The following is a 19,488-nucleotide window of genomic DNA, read 5'->3' on the forward strand; positions in this document are numbered from 1 at the left end:
CCCCAGGTTTAGGGGTTGGGGGGGTCAGGCTGTTGGGCTCAGTGCAGGGGCCTGTGGGGGGCGCAGGGCTCCGTGCTTGGGGGGGGGGCCTCAAGGATCCTGCGCCCCCCCCCCTCCACCAGGAATGGGGGCTCAGGGGGATGGGGGACCCCCTGGGGTGGGGTTTGGGGACCTCAGTGCAGGGGGCTGGGGGGCGCAGGACTGAGGGGTCCCTGTGGAGGGGGGGCGCAGGACGCTGAGGGCTCCCCTCCCCCCCGATTAGGGGCTCTGGGGGTGGGCTCCCCGCTGGGGTGGGGGCTCGGGGACACGGGGGACCCCCGGGTTTGCGGGCGGGGGACGGAGGGAGGTGGGGGACCCCCGGGTTTTGGGGGGGGGGGGGCGCCTGGGGCCCTCCCGGAAGCTGAGGTAGGGGCAGGACACGTGACCCCCTCCCCCGGAACCTCCCCCCCCCCGCCTTGCGCAGCCCCAGGACTACATTTCCCAGCATGCCCCGAGGCGCCGCCGCGCTCTCACCACGCGGCGCGCGCGGGGTTTCCTCACACCCCACGCATCGCGCGAATCCTTCCGCCGCGCCGAGAACAAAAAGTAGTCCCAGGACCTCCCCCGCCCCCCCGCCGCACCGGAGCCGCGGCGCCCCCCGAGACCCCCCTACCCCGCCGCCGGGGCCGAGCCGAGGGGCCGAGAGGGGCTCGGCGGGGCCGGGGCGGGCGCGGGGCCGCGGCGGGGCCGCTTCCGGGCGGAGGGATCCGTATATAAGGGCGGCGGCGGGGGGACTGGGCCCTCTTTCGCCGCCCCGGCAGCGAGATGGTGAGGGCGGCGCGGCCGGGGGGCGCCGGGGGGAGCTCGGGGGCACCGGGAGGGGGCCAGGGGGCGGCCAGGAGCCGGGGCGAGCCGGGGGGAGCCGGGGGGAGGGGGGGAGCCGGGGGGGGCCTGGGGGGGCCCTGAGGGGGCCCTGAGGTGGCCCTGAGGGGGCCCTGAGGGCCGCGTGTGGGGCACAGGAGGCCGCGGGGGGGCTGTGGAGGGGTTCTGGGGGGCAAGGGGGAAGGTGGGGGGGGTGTTGGGGGGGTAGGGGGCAAGGGATGGGTCGTGGGGGCTCCATAGGGCGAGGGGTGCAGCGGGGGGGCCGCGGGTGTTTGGGGGGGGGTAGGAGGGGTTGTGGGGTAGGGGGAGGTCCATGAGGGGCGGGGGGGATCTGGGGAGGGGGGGTGCATGTGGGGCAGGAGGGTTATGGGGGGGGACCCCCTGTGGGGCAGGGGGGTGTGGGGTAGGGGGGGGGGGGTCCCTACAGAGCAGGAGGGGCTATGGGGTGGGGGGGGGGGTCTGTGTGTGGTGGGGGGGGTCTGGGCGGCGGGGGGGGGTCCCTATGGGGCAGGAGGGGTCATGGGGTGGGGGGCTCCCTATGGGGTGTGGGGAGGAAACCCTGTGGAGCAAGGGGGATATGGTGGGGGGGGGGGGATGTGGGATTAGGGGTCCCTGTGGGGCAGGGGGTGATATGAAGGGGGGGGGGGGCGGGGGCAGAACAAGGCTGTGGGGGCACCGCTGGGGTGCGGGGGGGGCTCGGGGTCGCGGGCTCCAGGGTTCATCCCCTCTCCTGCTCTCGCAGACCAAGAAGAGGAGGAACAACGGCCGGGCCAAGAAGGGCCGTGGCCATGTCCAGCCCATCCGGTGCACCAACTGCGCCCGCTGCGTCCCCAAGGACAAGGCCATCAAGAAGTTTGTCATCAGGAACATCGTCGAGGCCGCGGCGGTCAGGGACATCTCGGAGGCCAGCGTCTTTGACTGTAAGGGCTGGGGGGGCGTCCCTGTGCTGTGGTTCCCCCCCCGGTAACGGGCCGGACCCCGGTCCCAGCGGGCGGCTGCGGGGCCGGCGGCCAGGCACTGTCAGCACCTTCACCCTCCGTGTCCCCCCCGCATCATGGCCCAACAAGTGCCTCTTGTCCTCTGCGTGGGGATGGGGAGGGGATGCGGTTGTAGAATAGAACAGAATGGGTGGAAGGGAGCTCAAAACTCACCCAGCTCCAACCCCCTGCCATAGGCAGGGACGGCACCCCATGATCAGGGTGCTCAGGGCCTCATCCAGCCTGGTCCTGAACACCTCCGGGGATGGGGCGTCCCCAGCCTCTCTGGGCAACCTGTGCCAGCGTCTCGCCACCCGCTGAGGGAGAAATTTCCTCCTAACCCCTGATCGAGGCCTCCCCTCCTTTAGCTTAAAACCATTCCCCCTTCTCCTGTCGACATCCGACTGAGCACGGAGTTGCTCCAGCTTTTTATAAGTCCCTCGGTTGCCCTCGGGTTTTTCTGGGGGGGAGCGGAGCTGGGGCTGACCCCCTCTGTCCCCCCCCTCCAGCCTACGTCCTGCCCAAGCTGTACGTGAAGCTGCATTACTGCGTCAGCTGCGCCATCCACAGCAAGGTGGTGAGGAACCGCTCGCGGGAGGCGCGCAAGGACCGGACCCCCCCGCCCCGCTTCAGGCCGGCGGTACGTGTCGGGGGGGCGGTACGTGTCGGGGGGGGGCGTTGGGAGGGTGGCCCCGAATGGATTGGCAGGGGGGAGGGGGGGTTTGGGGGGCACCCCCCCCTGCATCTCGCTGACGCTCCCTTTTCTCTTGCAGGGCGCAGCCCCACGGCCTCCCCCCAAGCCCATGTAAGGAGACTGCGGCTGAAAACGTCCCCGGGCTGAAAATGTCCCCGAGTGCAGCCTGAATAAAGGACTTGACTCCAAACCTGGCTCTGTGCCTGTTTGGGGGGGGGGTGCGGGGGGGGGGTGTGGGCAAGTCGCCCTGGGGTCGGCACGGCTGTTTGGGGGGATCCTTGGGGCGTTCTGGGGGGGCTCCCACCCCCCTCGTCATAAGGTGGGCAGAGGGGGGGGGGGTCGTGGTCTCACTCCAGAGACGTGCAGAGGGTGGGGGGCTGCTGAGTGCCCCCCCGGCGGTGAGTCCCCGGGGGGTCCTGTCCTCTGGGGAGGGGGTGCTGGCTCCCCGCAGTCCTGCAGGTGGCTGGGGAGGTGTTTGTGTGTTGGGGGGGGGGGGAAGATCGCCCCCGGTAGCCCCTGCCCGTGTGGGGCAGCTCGGGGAGGTAGGGAGGGAGGGAGGGAGGGAGGGAGGAGGCTGCGTCTTCCCCAGGGGCTTCTCCCTGGACCCAGCCCGGGGGGGGGCAGCGCCCCGACCCCTAGCAGCGCCGGGCTTTGCCGGGGGGGGGCCGCAGCCAGACCGGACCCTGCCGGAAGGGACCCGGGGGGGCTGAGCGGGGGCTGGGGGCTGCGGCGGGGCAGAGCCGCCCCTGTTCCCCCCCCCACCCCGGGTCCCGGGGTGCCGCCGCCGCTCCGGGCCGGGCTGTCCCGGGGGTGGGGGCCCCGCCCCGGCTCCGCCCCGCCCGGTCCCGGCCCCGGCCCCGGCCCCGGCCCGCCCCGGCGGCCCCGCGCCAGGTGCATTCCCCCCGCCGCGCCCGGGCACGCCGCAGCCCGCCGGGCCCCGCTCCGCCGAGAGGCGCCGAGGATGGCCCGGCCCCGGTCCCGGCCCTGGGCGCCGCCGCCGCCGCCGCTGCTGCTGCTGCTGCTGCTCCGCGCCCCGGCACCGGGCTCCGCGCAGGCAGGTGGGCACCGGGCACCGGGAGCGCTTGGGGGCACCGGGCAGCTCGGGGACACCGGGGCGCACGCGAGGAGCGGGGAGCTCGGGGGGACCGGGGCGTGCGGAGGGAGCGGGAGCTCGGGGCACCGGGGCCGGGGAGGGCGCTGGGAGCGCTCGGGGGGCACCGGGGCACGGCGGAACCGGGAGAGCCCGGGAGCGTCCCGGCAGGGGCCGGGGCTGGTTCGCGCTACCGGGTGCCGGGGGGGTCCCCGGGGCGCACTGGGGGGGAAACCGGACCCGGGGGTGCGGCCGGTGCCGGCAGCCCCCCGCGCCCCCTTCCCCGGGACCCCCGCCCCGTTCCCAGTGCCACGACCCGGGGGAAGCCTCGGCCCCGGTGTGTGCTCCTGGGGGGGGGTCCGGTCCCGGCACAACGTGCGGGGCCCTCCCCGTGCCCCCGTCCTGTCCCTCCCGGCACCGAGCCCCCCCCGCGGTGCAGGCACCTGCGCCCCCCGCAGCTGCCGGGGCTATTTCGGGCCGTGACGGGATCCAGCCCGGGGGGGCGGCAGCCGGAGCCCCCCGGGACCCCCGGCCCCGCCGCTGCGGGAGGGCTGGGGCGCAGCTCCCGGAAGGATCGGGCCGCCCGGGAGTTGTTTTTCAACCCCAAAAGGAAAACACCGAGGGCAGGACGCGAAGGTGGGGCCGGGGCGCGGCGGCGGCGAACGTGCGAGGTGTGCGCAGCGCCCGCGGCCCCGTGGCGGGAGCAGCACCGACACCGGCCGTGTGCCCCCAGCCCTGCCCCGGGCTGCTCCCGCACGACGGCCGCGATGCTGCGAGGACCGGGGGGGGCGCACGACACCCGGGGGGGGCACGCGAGGACTGGGTGTGCACGAGCACCAGGTGCCGGCTCCCCGGGGTGCTGCGGGCAGCTCCCGCCCGGCACCCACTGGTGCCGGTACCGGGGTGAGCAGCACCGGCTCCGTACCCCCCTCCGGTCCCATCCGCAGCCCCCCGCTGCCCGGCCCCGGCTCAGAGCCCCTTTGTTCGGACCCAGGATCCGGCCCCCCCCGGCAGCGGCCGCCCCGTGCACACAGCCCCCTTTGTGCCGCCCGCGGGGCCGGGGGCAGGAGGTCGGGGTCCCCGGCCCCCTCCCCGCCTCCCCCAGCCCCCACCGGTGGTGCTGGGCCCCAGTGCTATTCCTGGCGGGGGGCCGGGGGCCGCGGAGGCACGCGGGCAGATAGCAGCGGCGTGCCGGAGCTGCCGGCGGGGCCCGCGCTGATAACGCCCGGCAGTGCCGGCGCCAGCCCCCTCCCCGCCGCGGGCAGGTGCACGAGGGGGTCCCGGCCTTGGGGGGGGGGGGCCCTCCTGGGTCACCCCCCCACAGCACCGCACGTCCCCGGGACCCCGCTGCCCCCCGGGGCCGGTTCTGCAATGGGGCACCCATCTCAGCCCCCCCACCCCCCACCCCCTTTGGTTTGGGGGTCCCAGCCCCTGCCTTGGCCCTGCCCATCCCCGGGGCGTCGGGGCTGGGGCCGTGCCCCCACGCAGCTGGGACCTTTTTATAGCCCCTTCCCTATGAAAATAGCTCCGGTCGCGGGGGGAGGCGTGGGTCTGCTGCGGGGGGGGGGGGCCCTGCGCCCCTTCCTGCGCCTGCACCGAGCTGCCCGTTCTCTGCAGCCCCCCCCCGGGGGGGGCGCGGGCCCTTATCGGCCCCCGCACCGGCCCAGACAAAGCTGCCATTGACCGCCCCGCGCCCCCCCCCCCCCCCCCCCGCGGGGCCTGAGTCACGTCTGAGCCCGGGCTGAGCCCCCCGGGGGTGCGGGCCCTCCCCGCCGCGTTTCGGGGGGCTCGGCTCCCCCCGTCCCGCTCTCCACAATCGCCCCTTTGTGCGGCTGCGGGGAGGGGGCCGCATCCTGCCCCGCGCACAAAGGGGCCCTGTCTGCCCCGGCACGGGGGGGGGGGGGGGGGCCAGGGAATCATTAACCCCAGGGCCGGGGTTTGGGGAGGGGGGGGGACGGCACAGGACTGGGCCCCTCGGTGCCCGCAGGGATTTCGGGGGGGCCGGGCCGGGAGTCCAAAGTCCGGGCGTCGCGGGAGCGCCGGGAGGGGGGGGCCCTGCCCGCGGCACCCGCCTTGCGCAACCCTTGCCCGGCCGGTTCGGGCGCTGCGTAGGGGAGGGCGGGGACGCCGGGGGGGGGCACGGGGACACCGGGGTGGGGGCACCACCGTGGGGGGGACGGCAGCACCTTGAGGGCACCACCAGGGCCTGCGTGGTGGGGGGCACCGTGGGGGGAGCGAAGGGGTCGTGGGTAGGATGGGAGGGACAGGGGTAAGGCCACTGGGGGGGGGGGGCATGGCCATTGTGGGGGGCACGGCCACCATGGGTGGGAGAGGGAACCCATGGGGGACATGTCCGGGGGAGAGGGGCACCACGACGGGACACAGATGTGGCCATCGGGTGGGGAATGTGGCCAGCATGGAGGGGGGGGGGGGCACGGCCAGCGCTGGGGGAATGTGGCCAGCACCAGGGGGGCCACGGCCTGCACTTGGGGGGGGACACGGGGGGCGCCCAGTGGTGCCCGCCCGTCCCCGCGGGGCACCCACACGGCTGCACCCGCAGTGTGCGCGGGGACGCTGAACGGGCTGAGCGTGACGGGGGACGCGCAGCACCAGTACCAGACGCTGCACAAGATGTACAACAACTGCGAGATCGTGATGGGCAACCTGGAGATCGTCCTCATCGACCACACGCAGGACCTCTCCTTCCTGCAGGTGAGGGGGGGGGGGGGGCGCGGGCCCCCTCCCGCCCGCCGGCCGCAGGGGCTGAGGCGTCCCCATCCCCGTCCCCGCAGACCATCCGGGAGGTGACGGGCTACATCCTGATCGCCATGAACGTCTTCGCCTCGCTGCCGCTGCAGAACCTGCGCGTCATCCGCGGCACCCAGTTCTACGAGGAGAAGTACGCGCTCTTCGTGCTGCTCAACTACAACCCCAACACCACGCACGCCCTGCGCCAGCTCGGCCTCAACCAGCTCACGGGTGAGGCCCGCGGTCCCCGTCCCGGAGCCTCGCTGTGCCCCCGTGGTCCCCGTCCCCTTGCGGTGGTGCTCCCCAGTCCCCAACCCCTTACGGTGCTGACCCCCTGATGGTCCCCAGTCCCCATCTCGTTGTGGTTCCTCAGTGCCCCCCGGTCCCTATCCTATTGCGGTGCTGTTCCCTCGTCCCCATCCCATTGGGGTGCTGTCCCCTGGTCCCCATCCTGTTGTGGTGGGTGCTGTCCCCGGTGCTGTCCCCCATGCCCCCTGGTCCCCATCCCATTGCGGTGCTGTCCCCCAGTACCACCAGTTTTCCCATCCCCCTGTCCCCCATCCCATTGCGGTGCTGTCCCCCAGTACCACCAGTTTCCCATCCCATTGCGGTGCTGTCCCCCAGTGCCCCCTGGTCCCCCATCCCCCTGTCCCCCAGTACCCCATCCCTGTTGCGGTGTGTCCCCCAGTACCACCAGTTTCCCCCCAGTAGTGCCCCCTGGTCCCCATCCCAGCTGTCCCCCAGTACCACCAGTTTCCCATCCCATTGCGGTGCTGTTGTGCGGTGTGCTGTCCCCCCAGTGTCCCCCAGTGCCCCCTGGTCCCCATCCCATTGCGGTGCTGTCCCCCTGTACCCATCCCGTTGCGGTGCCATCCCCTCTTGCTCCCCACGCTGCGCACCCCGATCCCGCTCTGAGCCCCCTGGGGGCTGTACCCCCCACCCCCCACCCTCCCCCCCGGTTTCCCCACCCTGGTGCGGGTCCCCCCGGTGCGGGGCAGAGCCGGGGGGGTGCAGCCCCAGCGCCCACGGCCACTCCCCGCAGAGATCCTGGCCGGCGGCGTCTACATCGAGAAGAACGAGCAGCTCTGCCACGTGGACACGGTGGAGTGGCGGGACATCATGCGGGACCCCCGGCTGGAGCCCATGGTGGGGGACAACGGCAGGGCATGTGCGTGGGGGGGGGGGCGTCAGGGGCACGGGGGGGGGCTGGGGGGGGGGGGATCAGCACCCCAGGCTGATCCCGCTGCGCTTCCCACAGGCGCCCCGTGCCACGAGAGCTGCGGCGGGCACTGCTGGGGGCCCGGCCCCGAGGACTGTCAGAAATGTGGGTACCGGGGGGGGGGGCTGCAGGGGGGGGGGGTCCTGGCCCGGGTCCCGCTCACCCCCTCCCTCCCCGCAGTGACCAAGACCATCTGCGCCCCCCAGTGCAACGGGCGCTGCTTCGGGCGGGCGCCCAACGAGTGCTGCCACGAGGAGTGCGCGGGGGGCTGCACCGGCCCCCGGCAGACACACTGCTTCGTACGTGGGGGGCTGCGTGTCCGTCCGTCCTTCCCCCCCCCCGCCTGTCTGTCCGTCCATCCCCCCGCGCATCCGCCCGTCCGTCCGTCCTCCTGTGCGTCCACCCGTTTCGTCCCCCCCCCCCCCCCGCGTGTCTGTTTGTCCGCCCGTCCCGTGGGGAGGGGGGTCTTGTCCCTGCACCTCCAGGCGGGCGTGGGACAACGCTGGGTGGGGGGTGTCCGTGTGTCGATCTGTCCGTCCGTCCACTGTCTGTCCACCTGTCTGTGCGTTTGCCTGCGCATCCGTCCGTCCATCCACCCGCGTGTCCGTCTGTCTGTGCGTGGGTGGGGAGGGACCTCGCCTGCGTGCTCCCGGGGTGGGCATGGGGCAAGGCTTCCTGTGGGGGGGGGGCAGGGGAGCTCTGTCCGCGTGTCCGTCCGTCCGCGTGTCCGCTGCTCTGTCCGTCCGTCGCTCTGCCTGTGCGTGCCCGTCCGTGTGTCCATCGGCGTCCTCCATCCTTCCGTCTGTCTGCGGGGAGGGAGCTGATCCACGTGCCCCGGTGCCTGTCCCCGGTGTCCGTCTGCCTGTCTGCGCGCCCCAGGGTCTGCGCCTGGTGTCCGTCCGTCTGTCCGTGCGCCCCGGTGTCCTTCCGTCCGTCTGTATGCCCTGGTGTCTGTCCCCAGTGTCCTTCCATCTGTCTGCCCGTGCACCCCGGTGTCCTTCCATCTGTCTGTGCACCCCGGTGTCCGTCCCTGGCGTCCGTCCGTCTGCCCCGGTGTCCGTCCGTCTGCCCGTGCGCCCCGGTGTCCATCCGTCTGTCCGCGCACCGACGGCCCCGCGGCTGTCCCCGCAGGCCTGCCGGCACTTCAACGACAGCGGGGCGTGCGTGCCGCTGTGCCCCCAGCCCCTCATCTACAACAAGCTCACCTTCCAGCTGGAGCCCAACCCCGACACCAAGTACCAGTACGGGGGCATCTGCGTCCGGAGCTGCCCGCGTGAGCAGGGCGCCGGGGGGGGGGGTCAGGGGGGGTCACCGGGGGGGGGCCGGGTCCCTAACCGCGAGCCCCCCCCAACAACCCCACAGATAACTTCGTGGTGGACCAGAGCTCCTGCGTCCGCGCCTGCCCCAACGACAAGATGGAGGTGGAGAAGAACGGGCTGAAGATGTGCGAGCCCTGCTCGGGGCTGTGCCCCAAGGGTACGGGGGGGCCGCGGGGCTGGGGGGGTGCGGGGGGGGGGGGGCAGGATGAGCCCTGACCCCCCCCATCCCGCAGCCTGCGAGGGCACCGGGGCCGGCAGCAAGTACCAGACCGTGGACTCCAGCAACATCGACACCTTCGTGAACTGCACCAAGATCCTGGGCAATCTGGATTTCCTCATCACCGGCCTCGAGGGGTGAGCGGGGTGGGCAGGGAGGACCGGGGGGGGGGGGGTTGGGGGGGGCCGGGGGGCTCGGCCCCCCCCCCCGGGCTGACGGCTGCGGCCCCGCAGGGATCCCTGGCGCAACATCTCGGCGCTGGACCCCGAGAAGCTGAACGTCTTCCGGACGGTGCGGGAGATCACGGGTGAGGCACGGGGCTGCTGGGGGGCACGGGGCCGCTGGGGGGGGGTGTGTGGGACCCCCCCCCTCGAGCCCAGCCCGGCCTCCCCCAGGGTACCTCAACATCCAGTCCTGGCCCAAGCACATGCACAACTTCAGCGTCTTCTCCAACCTGGTCACCATCGGGGGACGGAGCCTCTACAAGTGAGCCCCCCTTCCCTGCCCCCCCCCGTCCCCCACACCCCCAATCCCCTGCACACCCCCCCCCCGTCATTCCCTGTCCCTGCATCCCTCACCTGCACGACCTCCGTCACCCCCTGGCTGTTCCCCGTGCCCCCATCCCGTTACTTTCCCCGTTCCCCCATCCCATTATTTTCCCCCATTCTTTCCATCCCGTTATTTTCCCCCATTCCCCCTTCCATTACTTTCCCCCATTCCCCCATCCCGTTACTTTCCCTGTCACCCCCTGGCTGTTCCCCATTCCTACATCCCATTATTCTCCCCTGTCCCCGTGCCCCCTCCGTCCCCGCATGCCCCCCCCATCCCTGCGCCCCCCCCATCATTCCCTGTCCCTACATCCCTCATCTGCACATCCTCCATCACCCCCTGGCTGTTCCCCGTGCCCCCATCCCGTTATTTTCCCCCGTTCCCCCATCCCATTATTTTCCCCCATGCCCCCATCCCATTCCTTTCCCCGTTCCCCCATCCCATTACTTTCCCCCGTGCCCCCATCCCGTTATTTTCCCCCATTCCCCCTTCCCATTACTTTCCCACATTCCCCCATCCCGTTACTTTCCCCCATGCCCCCATCCCGTTACTTTCCCCCATGTTACCCCCATCCCGTTATTTTCCCCCGTGCCCCCATCCCATTACTTTCCCCCGTTCCCCCATCCCATTACTTTCCCCTGTTCCCCCATCCCGTTACTTGCCCCCGTCCCGTTATTTCCCCCCGTCCCCGTGCCCCAGCCCTGTGCACCCCCCCCCCCCCTGACCGCCGCCCCGCAGCCGGGGTTTCTCCCTGCTCATCATGAAGAACGAGAACGTGACGTCGCTGGGGCTGCGCTCGCTGCGGGAGGTGAGCGCGGGCCGCGTGTACATCACGGAAAACCGGCGCCTCTGCTACCTCCACACCGTGCAGTGGGCCGCGCTCAGCCGCCGCCGCGCCGACCTCGACATCAAGAACAACAAACCCCGCAGCAAGTGCCGTGAGTCGGGGCCGCCCGCGTCCCCCGCCCCGGGACGGACGGACGGACGGACGGATGGGGCGGGGTGTGTGGGGGGGATTAGGGGGCCGGGGGGGCCCTGCGCTGAGCCCCGTTCCCCGCAGAGCAAGAGGGGAAGGTGTGCGACCCGCTGTGCTCCGCCGACGGGTGCTGGGGTCCCGGCCCCGAGCAGTGCCTGTCCTGCCAGCACTACAGCCGCCGGGGCGTCTGCGTGGCCTCCTGCCACTTCACCGAGGGGTGAGGAGCACCCTGGGGTGGGGGCTGGGGGTGGGCACTGGCGTGGGATCGACACCAGGGGATGGGCTCCAGGGTGGGCGCCGGGGTGGGATCGACCCCAGGGGACAGACCCCAGAGTGGGCGCTGGAGTGGGATGAACCCTACAGGAGGGCACTGGGGTGGGACAGACCCCACAGAGGGTACTGGGGCTGGCAGGACACCGGGGTGGGCTGGTGGCGCCGACCCCAGGGTGCTGGGGTGGGCTCGCTGCTGACCCCCGCCATGTCCCCCCCCCCCACAGGGAGACGCGGGAGTTCGCCCACGGGACCGAGTGCTTCGAGTGCCACCCCGAGTGCGAGCTCATCGAGGGCGGCATCACCTGCAACGGCTCGGTACGGCTGCGCCCGGGGGACCCGTGGCGGGGGCGTCCCCGAGGGTCCCCGACGCTTTCTCACCCCCCCCACCCCGCAGGGCGCCGACACCTGCACCCGCTGCGCCCACTACCGGGACGGGCCCCACTGCGTGGAGAGCTGCCCCGAGGGCATCCTGGGCGAGCGCGGCCCCATCTACAAGTACCCGGACGCCAGCCGCGAGTGCCGGCCCTGCCATGAGAACTGCACCCGGGGGTGCGTGGGGGCCTGGGGGGGGGGGCCTTGGGGGAGGGGGGGGGCAGGGGGTGCATGGGTCTCATCCCTGCTCTGCTCCCACAGGTGCCTGGGGCCGCTGCTGCGGGACTGCCTGGGGGACGCCCTGCCCAGCTCCAGGTACGGGGGGGTCTGGGGGGGGACTCTGGGGTCACGGTGCCATGCTGTGCTGTGCCGCACCAAGCACGCGGAGCTGTGTGGCCCAGGGCTGTTTTGTGCCATGCCATGCTGTGCCGCGCCGCGCCGTGCCGTGCCGTGCTGCTCCATGCCATGTCACACTGAGTTGTGCCGCGCCGTGCCGTGCCGCGCCATGTCACACCGAGCTGTGCCACGCCGTGCCGTGCCATGCTATGCTGTGCCATGCTACTCTGTGCCATGTCACACCGAGCTGTGCTGCGCCGTGCCGTGCCATGCTGCCCCGTGCCGTGTCACACCGAGCTGTGCTGCGCCGTGCCGTGCCATGCTATGCTGTGCCATGCTGCCCCGTGCCATGTCACACTGAACTGTGCTGTGCCATGCTGTGCTGTGCCATGCTGCACCGTGCTGTGTCACACCAAGCTGTGCCATGCCGTGCTGTGCCATGCTGCACCGTGCCCTGCCGTGCTGAGCTGTGCCGTGCTGCACTGTGCCATGCCATGCTGTGCTGCACCGTGCTGTGCCATGCCCTGGTACATTGTGCCGTGCTGTGCCATGCTGCGCTGTGCTCCTTTACACCTTGCCGTGCTCTGCTGTGCCATATGGTGCCATGCTGTGCCGTGCTGCTCTGTGCCGTGCTGCACTGTGCTGTGTCACACCGAGCTGTGCCATGCTGCGCCGTGCCACGTAACACCAAGCCATGCCATGCTGTGCCGTGCCGTACTGCGCTGTGCCACGTCACGCTGAGCTGTGCCGTGCTGAACTGTGCCATGCTGTGCCGAGCCATGCCGTGCTGCTCTGTGCCGTGCTGCGCCGTGCCATGCTGCACCGTGTCGTGTCACACTGAGCCGTGCTGCTCCATGCCGTGCTGTTCCACGCCGCACTGCACCGTTCAGGGCCATTGTCTGCCCACGCGGGTGCTCGGGTTCCCCCCTCCCCCCGGGGCTGGGGCATCGCCCCCACACCGGGGACAGCCGTGGGAAGCACGTGGGGCACGGCAGCAGCCGGAGCTGAGCCCCGTCCCCCCGCGCCCAGGAAAGCCCCCACGGTGATCGCGGTGCTGGTGGTCGGTGGGCTCTTCCTCTCCTGCTCCTGCTTCCTCCTCTCCCTGCTCTACTGGCGCGGCAAGAAGATCCAGAAGAAGCGGGCAATGCGGCGCTACCTGGAGAGGGGAGAGGTGAGCTGGAAGATGGGGGGCTCAGGGCTGCACGGGGGGGGGTTCAGTAGGTGTGGGGGGCCCTTGCTCATCTCCATCCCTCTCTGCACCCATCCCTCTTTTTCTGCCTCTGCCCACCCCCATCTACGGTGTCCATCCCTGTTATCCATCCTCGTCCCTGGCTCTCGGTCCCCTCCTCTCCGTCTCCATCCCCGTCTCCATCTCCGTCCCCGTCTCTGTCCTGCCCGGGGCAGAGCCTGGAGCCGCTGGACCCCAGTGAGAAGGCCAACAAGGTTCTGGCCCGCATCTTCAAGGAGACGGAGCTGAAGCGCCTGAAGGTGCTGGGCTCCGGCGTGTTCGGGACCGTGCACAAGGTGAGTGGGGGGCTCGGCCGGGGTGGGGGGGGGCAGCGAGGGTTGGGCACGGCGCTCACCGGGGTGTCCCTGTTCCCGCAGGGCATCTGGATCCCGGACGGGGACTCCATCAAGATCCCGGTGAGCATCAAGGTGATCCAGGACTGGAGCGGGCAGCAGTCCTTCCACGCCGTCACCGACGTAAGTCGGGGGGGGCTGCGGCTGCTCCCCGCCGCGGGCTGGATCCTGCCCTGGGCTCATCTCACGGAGCCCCCCCCCCCCTCACCCCCTGTGTCCCCCCCCAGCACATGCTGGCCATCGGCAGCCTGGACCATGCCTACATCGTGCGGCTGCTGGGCATCTGCCCCGGACCCCAGCTGCAGCTGGTGACCCAGCTCCTGCCGCTGGGCTCCCTCCTCGACTACGTCCGCAAGAACCGCGACGGCATCAGCCCGCAGCTGCTGCTCAACTGGTGCGTGCAGGTGGCCAAGGTGAGTGCCCGGGGCCAGGGGTGCCCCCCCCTGCCACCCCACCTCGAGCCCCCAGCCCCGCTGACGCCGCCCCGCAGGGGATGTACTACCTGGAGGAGCACCGCATGGTGCACCGCAACCTGGCCGCCCGCAACGTGCTGCTCAAGTCGCCCAGCCAGGCCCAGGTGGCCGACTTCGGCATCGCCGACCTCCTCTACCCCGATGACAAGAAGTATTTCTACAACGAGGTCAAGGTGGGCGCCGGGCGGGGACCCCGTGCCCCCCCGTGTCTGCTGCACTGTGGGGCACCCCTGTGTGCGTGTGTCCCCAAAACCCTGTGCCATGGGGCACCCTCCTTCTGTGTCCCCAAATCCCCTGTGCCGTGGGGCACCCTCACTCCGTGGGTCCCCAAACTCCTGTGCCGTGGGGCACCCCCACTCTGCATGTCCCCAAACCCCTTGTGCCATGGGACACCCCCATTCTGTGACCCCCAAACCCCTGTGCCACAGGGCACCCCCCCTTTGTGTGTGTGTCCCCAAAACTCCTGTGCCATGTGGCACCCCTACTCTGTATGTTCCCAAAACCCCTGTGCCACGGGGCACCCCCTTTCTGTGTCCCCAAACCCCCTGTGCCATGTGGCACCCCTGCTCTGCATGTCCCCAAACCCCCTGTGCCACGGGACACCCCTACTCCATGTGTCCCCAAACCCCCTGTGCCATGGACACCCCCCTTCTGTGTCCCCAAACCCCCTGTGCCATGGACACCCCCCTTCTGTGTCCCCAAAACCCCTGTGCCATACTCCATGTGTCCCCAAACCCCCTGTGCCATGGGGCACCCCCCTCCACATGTCCCCAGCAGGACAGGACACCCCGTCCCCTCCGTTCCCCTGCGCCTTGGGCCTCCCTGTCGCCTCCCTGTCCCCATGTCCCCTCCCTGTCCCCGTGTCCCCCCAGCCGCTCGCCCACCCACGTGCCCCCCCCCCCAACCCCGACCCCGCTGCCCTTGCAGACGCCCATCAAGTGGATGGCGCTGGAGAGCATCCACTTCGGCAAGTACACGCACCAGAGCGACGTCTGGAGCTACGGTGAGCACGGGCGCCCCGCCGCACCCCCCCCCCCCCCCCCCTCCGGACCCCCGCCACCCCCCGGGGCTCACGGGGCGGGGGGGGCCGTCCCTGCAGGCGTGACCCTCTGGGAGATGATGACCTTTGGGGCCGAGCCCTACGCCGGCATCCGGCTGGCCGAGGTGCCCGACCTGCTGGAGAAGGGCGAGCGGCTCTCGCAGCCCCAGATCTGCACCATCGACGTCTACATGGTGATGGTCAAGTGTGAGTAGGGGGGCTCAGCCGGCTGCTGGGGGGGGGGGGCCCGGATCGCTGCCCACCCCCCCCCACGCCCCGCTCTGAGCCCCAGCCCCCCCCCCCCAGGCTGGATGATCGACGAGAACATCCGCCCCACCTTCAAGGAGCTGGCCAACGAGTTCACCCGCATGGCCCGCGACCCCCCGCGCTACCTGGTGATCAAGGTGAGCGCGGACCCCCCCCCCCCTTTCGCCCCCCCCCCCAACTCCGCTTCCCGCAGCCCCTCACGCACCCGCCCCGCAGCAGGAGAGCGGGGCCGCGCCGCCCGCCGAGCCCCCCACGCTCAGCGACAAGGAGCTGGATGAGATGGAGACGCTGGAGCTGGAGGAGGAGGAGCTGGACGCGTCCTTCGGCCTCGCCGCCGGGCTCTACCCCCCCCGGCCACGGGGCAGCTGCACCCGGGTGAGCCCCCCCCCCCCCCCAAACCCCGAGTGCCCCCAGCGGGGTCTGCATGGGACATGGCACGGGGCTCCCCCCCCCCCCCCCCCAGCCCCGGGACGGGACGCGGCGCTGCCCCACGGCCCCATCATCCCCCGTCCTCTTCCTCGCCCCCGTGGGACCCCAGCCCCATTTCCGCGGTGTGGTGGGGGGGCCCCAACCCTTTGCCCCGTCCCCCCGCCCCCAGCTCGGTGCCAGCCCCCCCCGTGTCCCCCCGCAGAGCCCCAGCCTGCTGAGCCCCCCGGCCGGGTACATCCCCATGAACCAGCCCAGCCTGGGCGGCAGCCGCCAGGTACTGGGGGGGGGGGGGGCAAGGTGGGGTGCGGGGAGCTGGGGGGGGGGGGCGAAGGGGTGACCATAGGGGAAGGGGCAGGAGGGCGAGGGATGACAATTTGGGGAGGGGGGGGGAAGAGATGACAATGGGGGGCTGAAGGGATGACAAGGGGGGGGCGAAGGGATGACGATGGGAGGGAAAAGGGGTGACCATGGGGGGGCAAATAAATGACAATAGGGGGGAAAAGGGGTGACCGTAGGGGGGGACAAAGAGATGACAACGGGGGGGGCAAAAGGACGACAGTGGGGAAAAAGGGGTGACCGTGGGGGGGCAAAGGGATGACAATGGGGGGGGGAAAGGGGTGACCATGGGGGGGGGGGCGAAGGGATGACAATGGGAGGGGAAAGGGGTGACCATGGGGGGGCAAAGGGATGGGGGGGAAGAGGTGACCAAATGGGGGGGCAAATAGATGACAATGGGGGGGTGAAAGGACGACAGTGGGGGCCAAAAGGGGTGAAAATGGGGGCCAATGGGATGGCAGTGGGGGGGGGGGGGGCAAAAGGATGACAGTGGGGTAAAAGGGGTGACCCCTGTGAGCGGAGGAGCTGGAGCTCTGGGGTCGGGGGGGAGGGGGGCCATCGTGGCCGTGACCCCCCCCCCCACCCCATCACTGGTGTGTCCCCCCCCCAGGGCACGGTGACCCGGCTGCCGCGGCGCAGCCGCCAGGAGTCCCTGGGGCGCACGGTGTCGGAGTCGTCGGAGGGCCGGGGCACGGCCTCGGAGCTGGACCTGGCCGAGGGGCTGTCGCTGGCGGGGAGCCTGTGCCGCAGCCTGCGCTCGCGGGGGGACAGCGCCTACCTGTCCCAGCGGGAGAGCTTCCCCCCCCCGCCCCCCAGCTCCGAGGGCAGCGAGGAGGACGCCAACGGCTACGTCACCCCCAGCTGCGCCGGGAGGGGTGAGGGGTCCCGGCCCCCCCCCCCCCCCCCGGGGGTCCCGGCCCAGCTGGGGGTGGGAAGGGGTCCGGCCTCGTAGGGCTGGGGTTAGGGGGGGGTTCTGTCCCCGTTGGGGGGGGTCTCCTGTCCCCGTTGGGGGTCTCCTGTCCCCGTGGGTGGGGGGTCCCCTTGGGGGGGGTCTCCTGTCCCCATGGGTGGGGGTCTCCTGGTGGGTGGGGGTCTTGCCGACAGCCTTAGCTTAAGGGGACCCATCCTTGTAGGTCTGGGCCTGGGGGGTCTCCTGTCCCCTTGGGTGGGGGTCTTCTGACCCATGGGTGGGGGTCTCGGCAACAGCCTCAGGTTAAGGGGACCCATCCTTGTAGGTGTGGAGTTTGGGGGGGGTCTCCCATCCCCATGGGTGGGGGTCTCCCGTCCCCATGGGTGGGGGTTCTCCTGGGGTGGGGGTCTCCTGTCCCCATGGGTGGGGGTCTCCTGTCCCCGTGGGTGGGGGGTCTCCTGTCCCCGTGTGGGGGTCTCCTGTGGGTGGGGGTCTCCCATCCCCATGGGTGAGGGGTCTCGGCAACAGCCTCAGGTTAAGGGACCCACCTTGCAGGGCGGGGGGGCGCCCACCTTTTAGGAGGTGAGGGCTGGGGGCCAGGTGGACCCCCTCAGCCCCCTCCATGCTCAGCACCAGCCCCGGGGGCAAAGCGGGGGTGCCGAGGGCGGGATGGGGGGGGGGGGGGGGGGGGGAGATGGCTGCTTTCTGACCCCCCCCACCCCACCCTGCAGACCCAGAGCCCACCGGGGTGTTGGTGCCGGATCCGGAGGAGGAGTACGAGTACATGAACCGGCGCCCCGGGGCACCCCCGGGTGCCCCCCCACCCCGGCCGGCCTCGCTGGAGGAGCTGGGCTACGAGTACATGGAGGTGGGCTCGGAGCCGGGTGCCCCCCCCGGAGCCCCCCCGGGCCGCGGGGAGGAGGAGGAGGACTACGAGTACATGAACAAGCAGCCGCGGCTGAGCCGCTCGCTGGGCAGCGTGGGCGGGGGGCCGGGACCCCGGCACGAAGGCGGCCCCCCCCGGCACGACGGCTACACCGACATGCGGCCGGGGGACGCCACCACCCCGGCCCCCGCCGAGGAGCAGGGCTACGAGGAGATGGAGGCGGTGCTGGCCCCCCGCGGCCCCCCCTGCCCCGGCTGCCGCGGCCCCCCCGGACCCCCCCCCGGCTGCATGAAGCCCCTGCGCAGCCTGGAGGCTTCGGACTGCGCCTTCGACAACCCCGACTACTGGCACAGCCGCCTCTTCGCCAAGGCGGACGCCCAGCGGACGTAGGGGGCCCCCCCCCACCCCCCCCGGGCCCCCCCCAGCTGTTTACACTGGATATGAAGGATCCCCCCAGCCCGTGCCGGATGGGGGGGGGGGGGGGGGGGGCGGGAGCCGAAACTCCTAGGGGGCCCCAAAGGGTGGGAATGGGGCTGGGGGGGGGCAGCCCGGTGTAGGGTGGGGGCTGATCCTGACCCCCAGCCCCGGGGGGAGTGCGGGGTCCTGGGCCCGTGTCCCCCTCCTTCCCCTGCTCTGCCCAAGGGCCCCCCCCAGGTGCTCCCCCCCCCGCCCCGTTCCAGGGTGCTCCCGGGTGCAGGACCACGGCGTTGGCCCCCATTTGGGGAGAGGGGGCCCAGCTTGGGGGCCGTGACCCCCCCTCTTTAGGTCTGGGGTCCCCTTTTGGGGCCGTGATCCCCCTTTGGGTCTGGGGTCGCCCTTTGGGGCTGTGACCCCCCCCCCCCCCTTTGGGGCCATGAATCCCCTTAGAGTCTGGGGTCCCTCTTTGGGGCCCCAATCCCTCTTTAGGTCTGGGGTCCCCCTTAGGGTCTGGGGTCCCCCTTTGGGGCCGGGGTCCTCTCGGCTGCCGCAGCCAGGACGTCTGGGCAGGAAGGCCCCAGTTTTCCCCATTCCCTGCTGGAGCTGGGCAGGGGGGGGCACGTTTTTGGGGTGCCCCCCCTGCAGCGCGCCCCAGCCCGGTGGGCTGGGGTGCCCGTTCTCAGGGACCCCGGTGGCGGCCAGGCCAGGGGTGTTGCCCCCCCCCCCTCCGTGTGCTCCGCAGGGCGGGGAGGGCTGTGCTGGCGGGCAGGGGTTGGGGTGCAAGCGGGACCCCCGCGACCCCCCCCCCCCGGTCTGGAGCCGGTTCTGGTGTAAATGCACAATAAAGACGAAGGGACACGGAGCGGGCGTGCTGGTGGTCCTGGGGCTGGGGGGGGCGTGGGGCTGGGGGGGGCGTGGAGCAGGGGCTGGGGGGGGTCGTGGGGAAGGGGCTGGGGGCTTGGAACAGGGGCTGGGGGGGGGGTCCTGGGGCTGGGGGGGGTCGTGGGGAAGGGGCTGGGGGCTTGGAACAGGGGCTGGGGGGGGTCGTGGGGCTGGGGGGGGGCGTGGGGAAGGGGCTGGGGGCTTGGAACAGGGGCTGGGGGGGGGGGGGTCCTGGGGCTGGGGGGGTCGTGGGGAAGGGGCTGGGGGCTTGGAACAGGGGCTGGGGGGGGGGGTCCTGGGGCTGGGGGGGTCGTGGGGAAGGGGCTGGGGGGGTCATGGGGCAACAGCTGGGGGGTGGGGACATGGGGTCAGGGCAGGGGCTGGGTCTGGCCCCATGGGGTTGGGACCGGGGCCGGGGGAGGGGGATGCGGCGCTGGGGGCTCTCTTGGGGCTGCGATCAGCGGGACCCCCCCCCCCGGGCAGCGCCCCCCTCCCGCCATGCCCCGAGCAGCCCCCTCTCTTCCGTCCTCCCGCCTCCACCGCTCCGAACTACACTTCCCATCACCCCCCGCGCGCCACTTCCGCCCCGTCTCTTTTCATCTCCCGCGAGAACCGCGGCGCCCCCTGGGAACTGGAG

At 72.2% G+C, this 19,488-nt stretch overlaps 2 protein-coding genes across 5 annotated transcripts; both read left to right on the forward strand.

Annotated features, from left to right (window-relative positions):
• The first annotated feature begins 651 nt into the window (after positions 1-651).
• Positions 652-2,722, forward strand: RPS26 (ribosomal protein S26). The gene is made up of 4 exons (XM_066985746.1): positions 652-807; positions 1,604-1,781; positions 2,348-2,478; positions 2,612-2,722. The coding sequence occupies exons 1-4, from the start codon at positions 805-807 to the stop codon at positions 2,645-2,647; spliced, it is 348 nt and encodes a 115-aa protein (XP_066841847.1). The 5' UTR covers positions 652-804; the 3' UTR covers positions 2,648-2,722.
• A 705-nt stretch (positions 2,723-3,427) lies between these two features.
• On the forward strand, positions 3,428-18,831 carry ERBB3 (erb-b2 receptor tyrosine kinase 3). Of its 4 annotated transcripts, none has more exons than XM_066985761.1 (28): positions 3,429-3,590; positions 6,183-6,334; positions 6,415-6,601; positions 7,413-7,538; positions 7,629-7,694; positions 7,770-7,888; positions 8,721-8,862; positions 8,952-9,065; positions 9,142-9,262; positions 9,359-9,432; positions 9,521-9,611; positions 10,413-10,612; positions 10,735-10,867; positions 11,148-11,238; positions 11,318-11,472; positions 11,557-11,610; positions 12,661-12,802; positions 13,036-13,155; positions 13,237-13,335; positions 13,440-13,625; positions 13,703-13,858; positions 14,613-14,688; positions 14,785-14,931; positions 15,031-15,128; positions 15,208-15,366; positions 15,623-15,694; positions 16,367-16,631; positions 17,398-18,831. In XM_066985761.1, the coding sequence occupies exons 1-28, from the start codon at positions 3,494-3,496 to the stop codon at positions 17,940-17,942; spliced, it is 3,987 nt and encodes a 1,328-aa protein (XP_066841862.1). In that variant the 5' UTR covers positions 3,429-3,493; the 3' UTR covers positions 17,943-18,831. The 4 variants fall into 4 exon arrangements, with proteins under 4 accessions (XP_066841860.1, XP_066841861.1, XP_066841862.1 ...); XM_066985762.1 differs by having other exon boundaries at positions 15,211-15,366; XM_066985759.1 differs by having other exon boundaries at positions 3,428-3,590; positions 7,413-7,694.
• Positions 18,832-19,488: the final 657 nt, after the last annotated feature.

Source organism: Anser cygnoides, chromosome 32 (assembly GCF_040182565.1).
Source record: "Anser cygnoides isolate HZ-2024a breed goose chromosome 32, Taihu_goose_T2T_genome, whole genome shotgun sequence".
Classification (NCBI taxonomy): domain Eukaryota; kingdom Metazoa; phylum Chordata; class Aves; order Anseriformes; family Anatidae; genus Anser; species Anser cygnoides.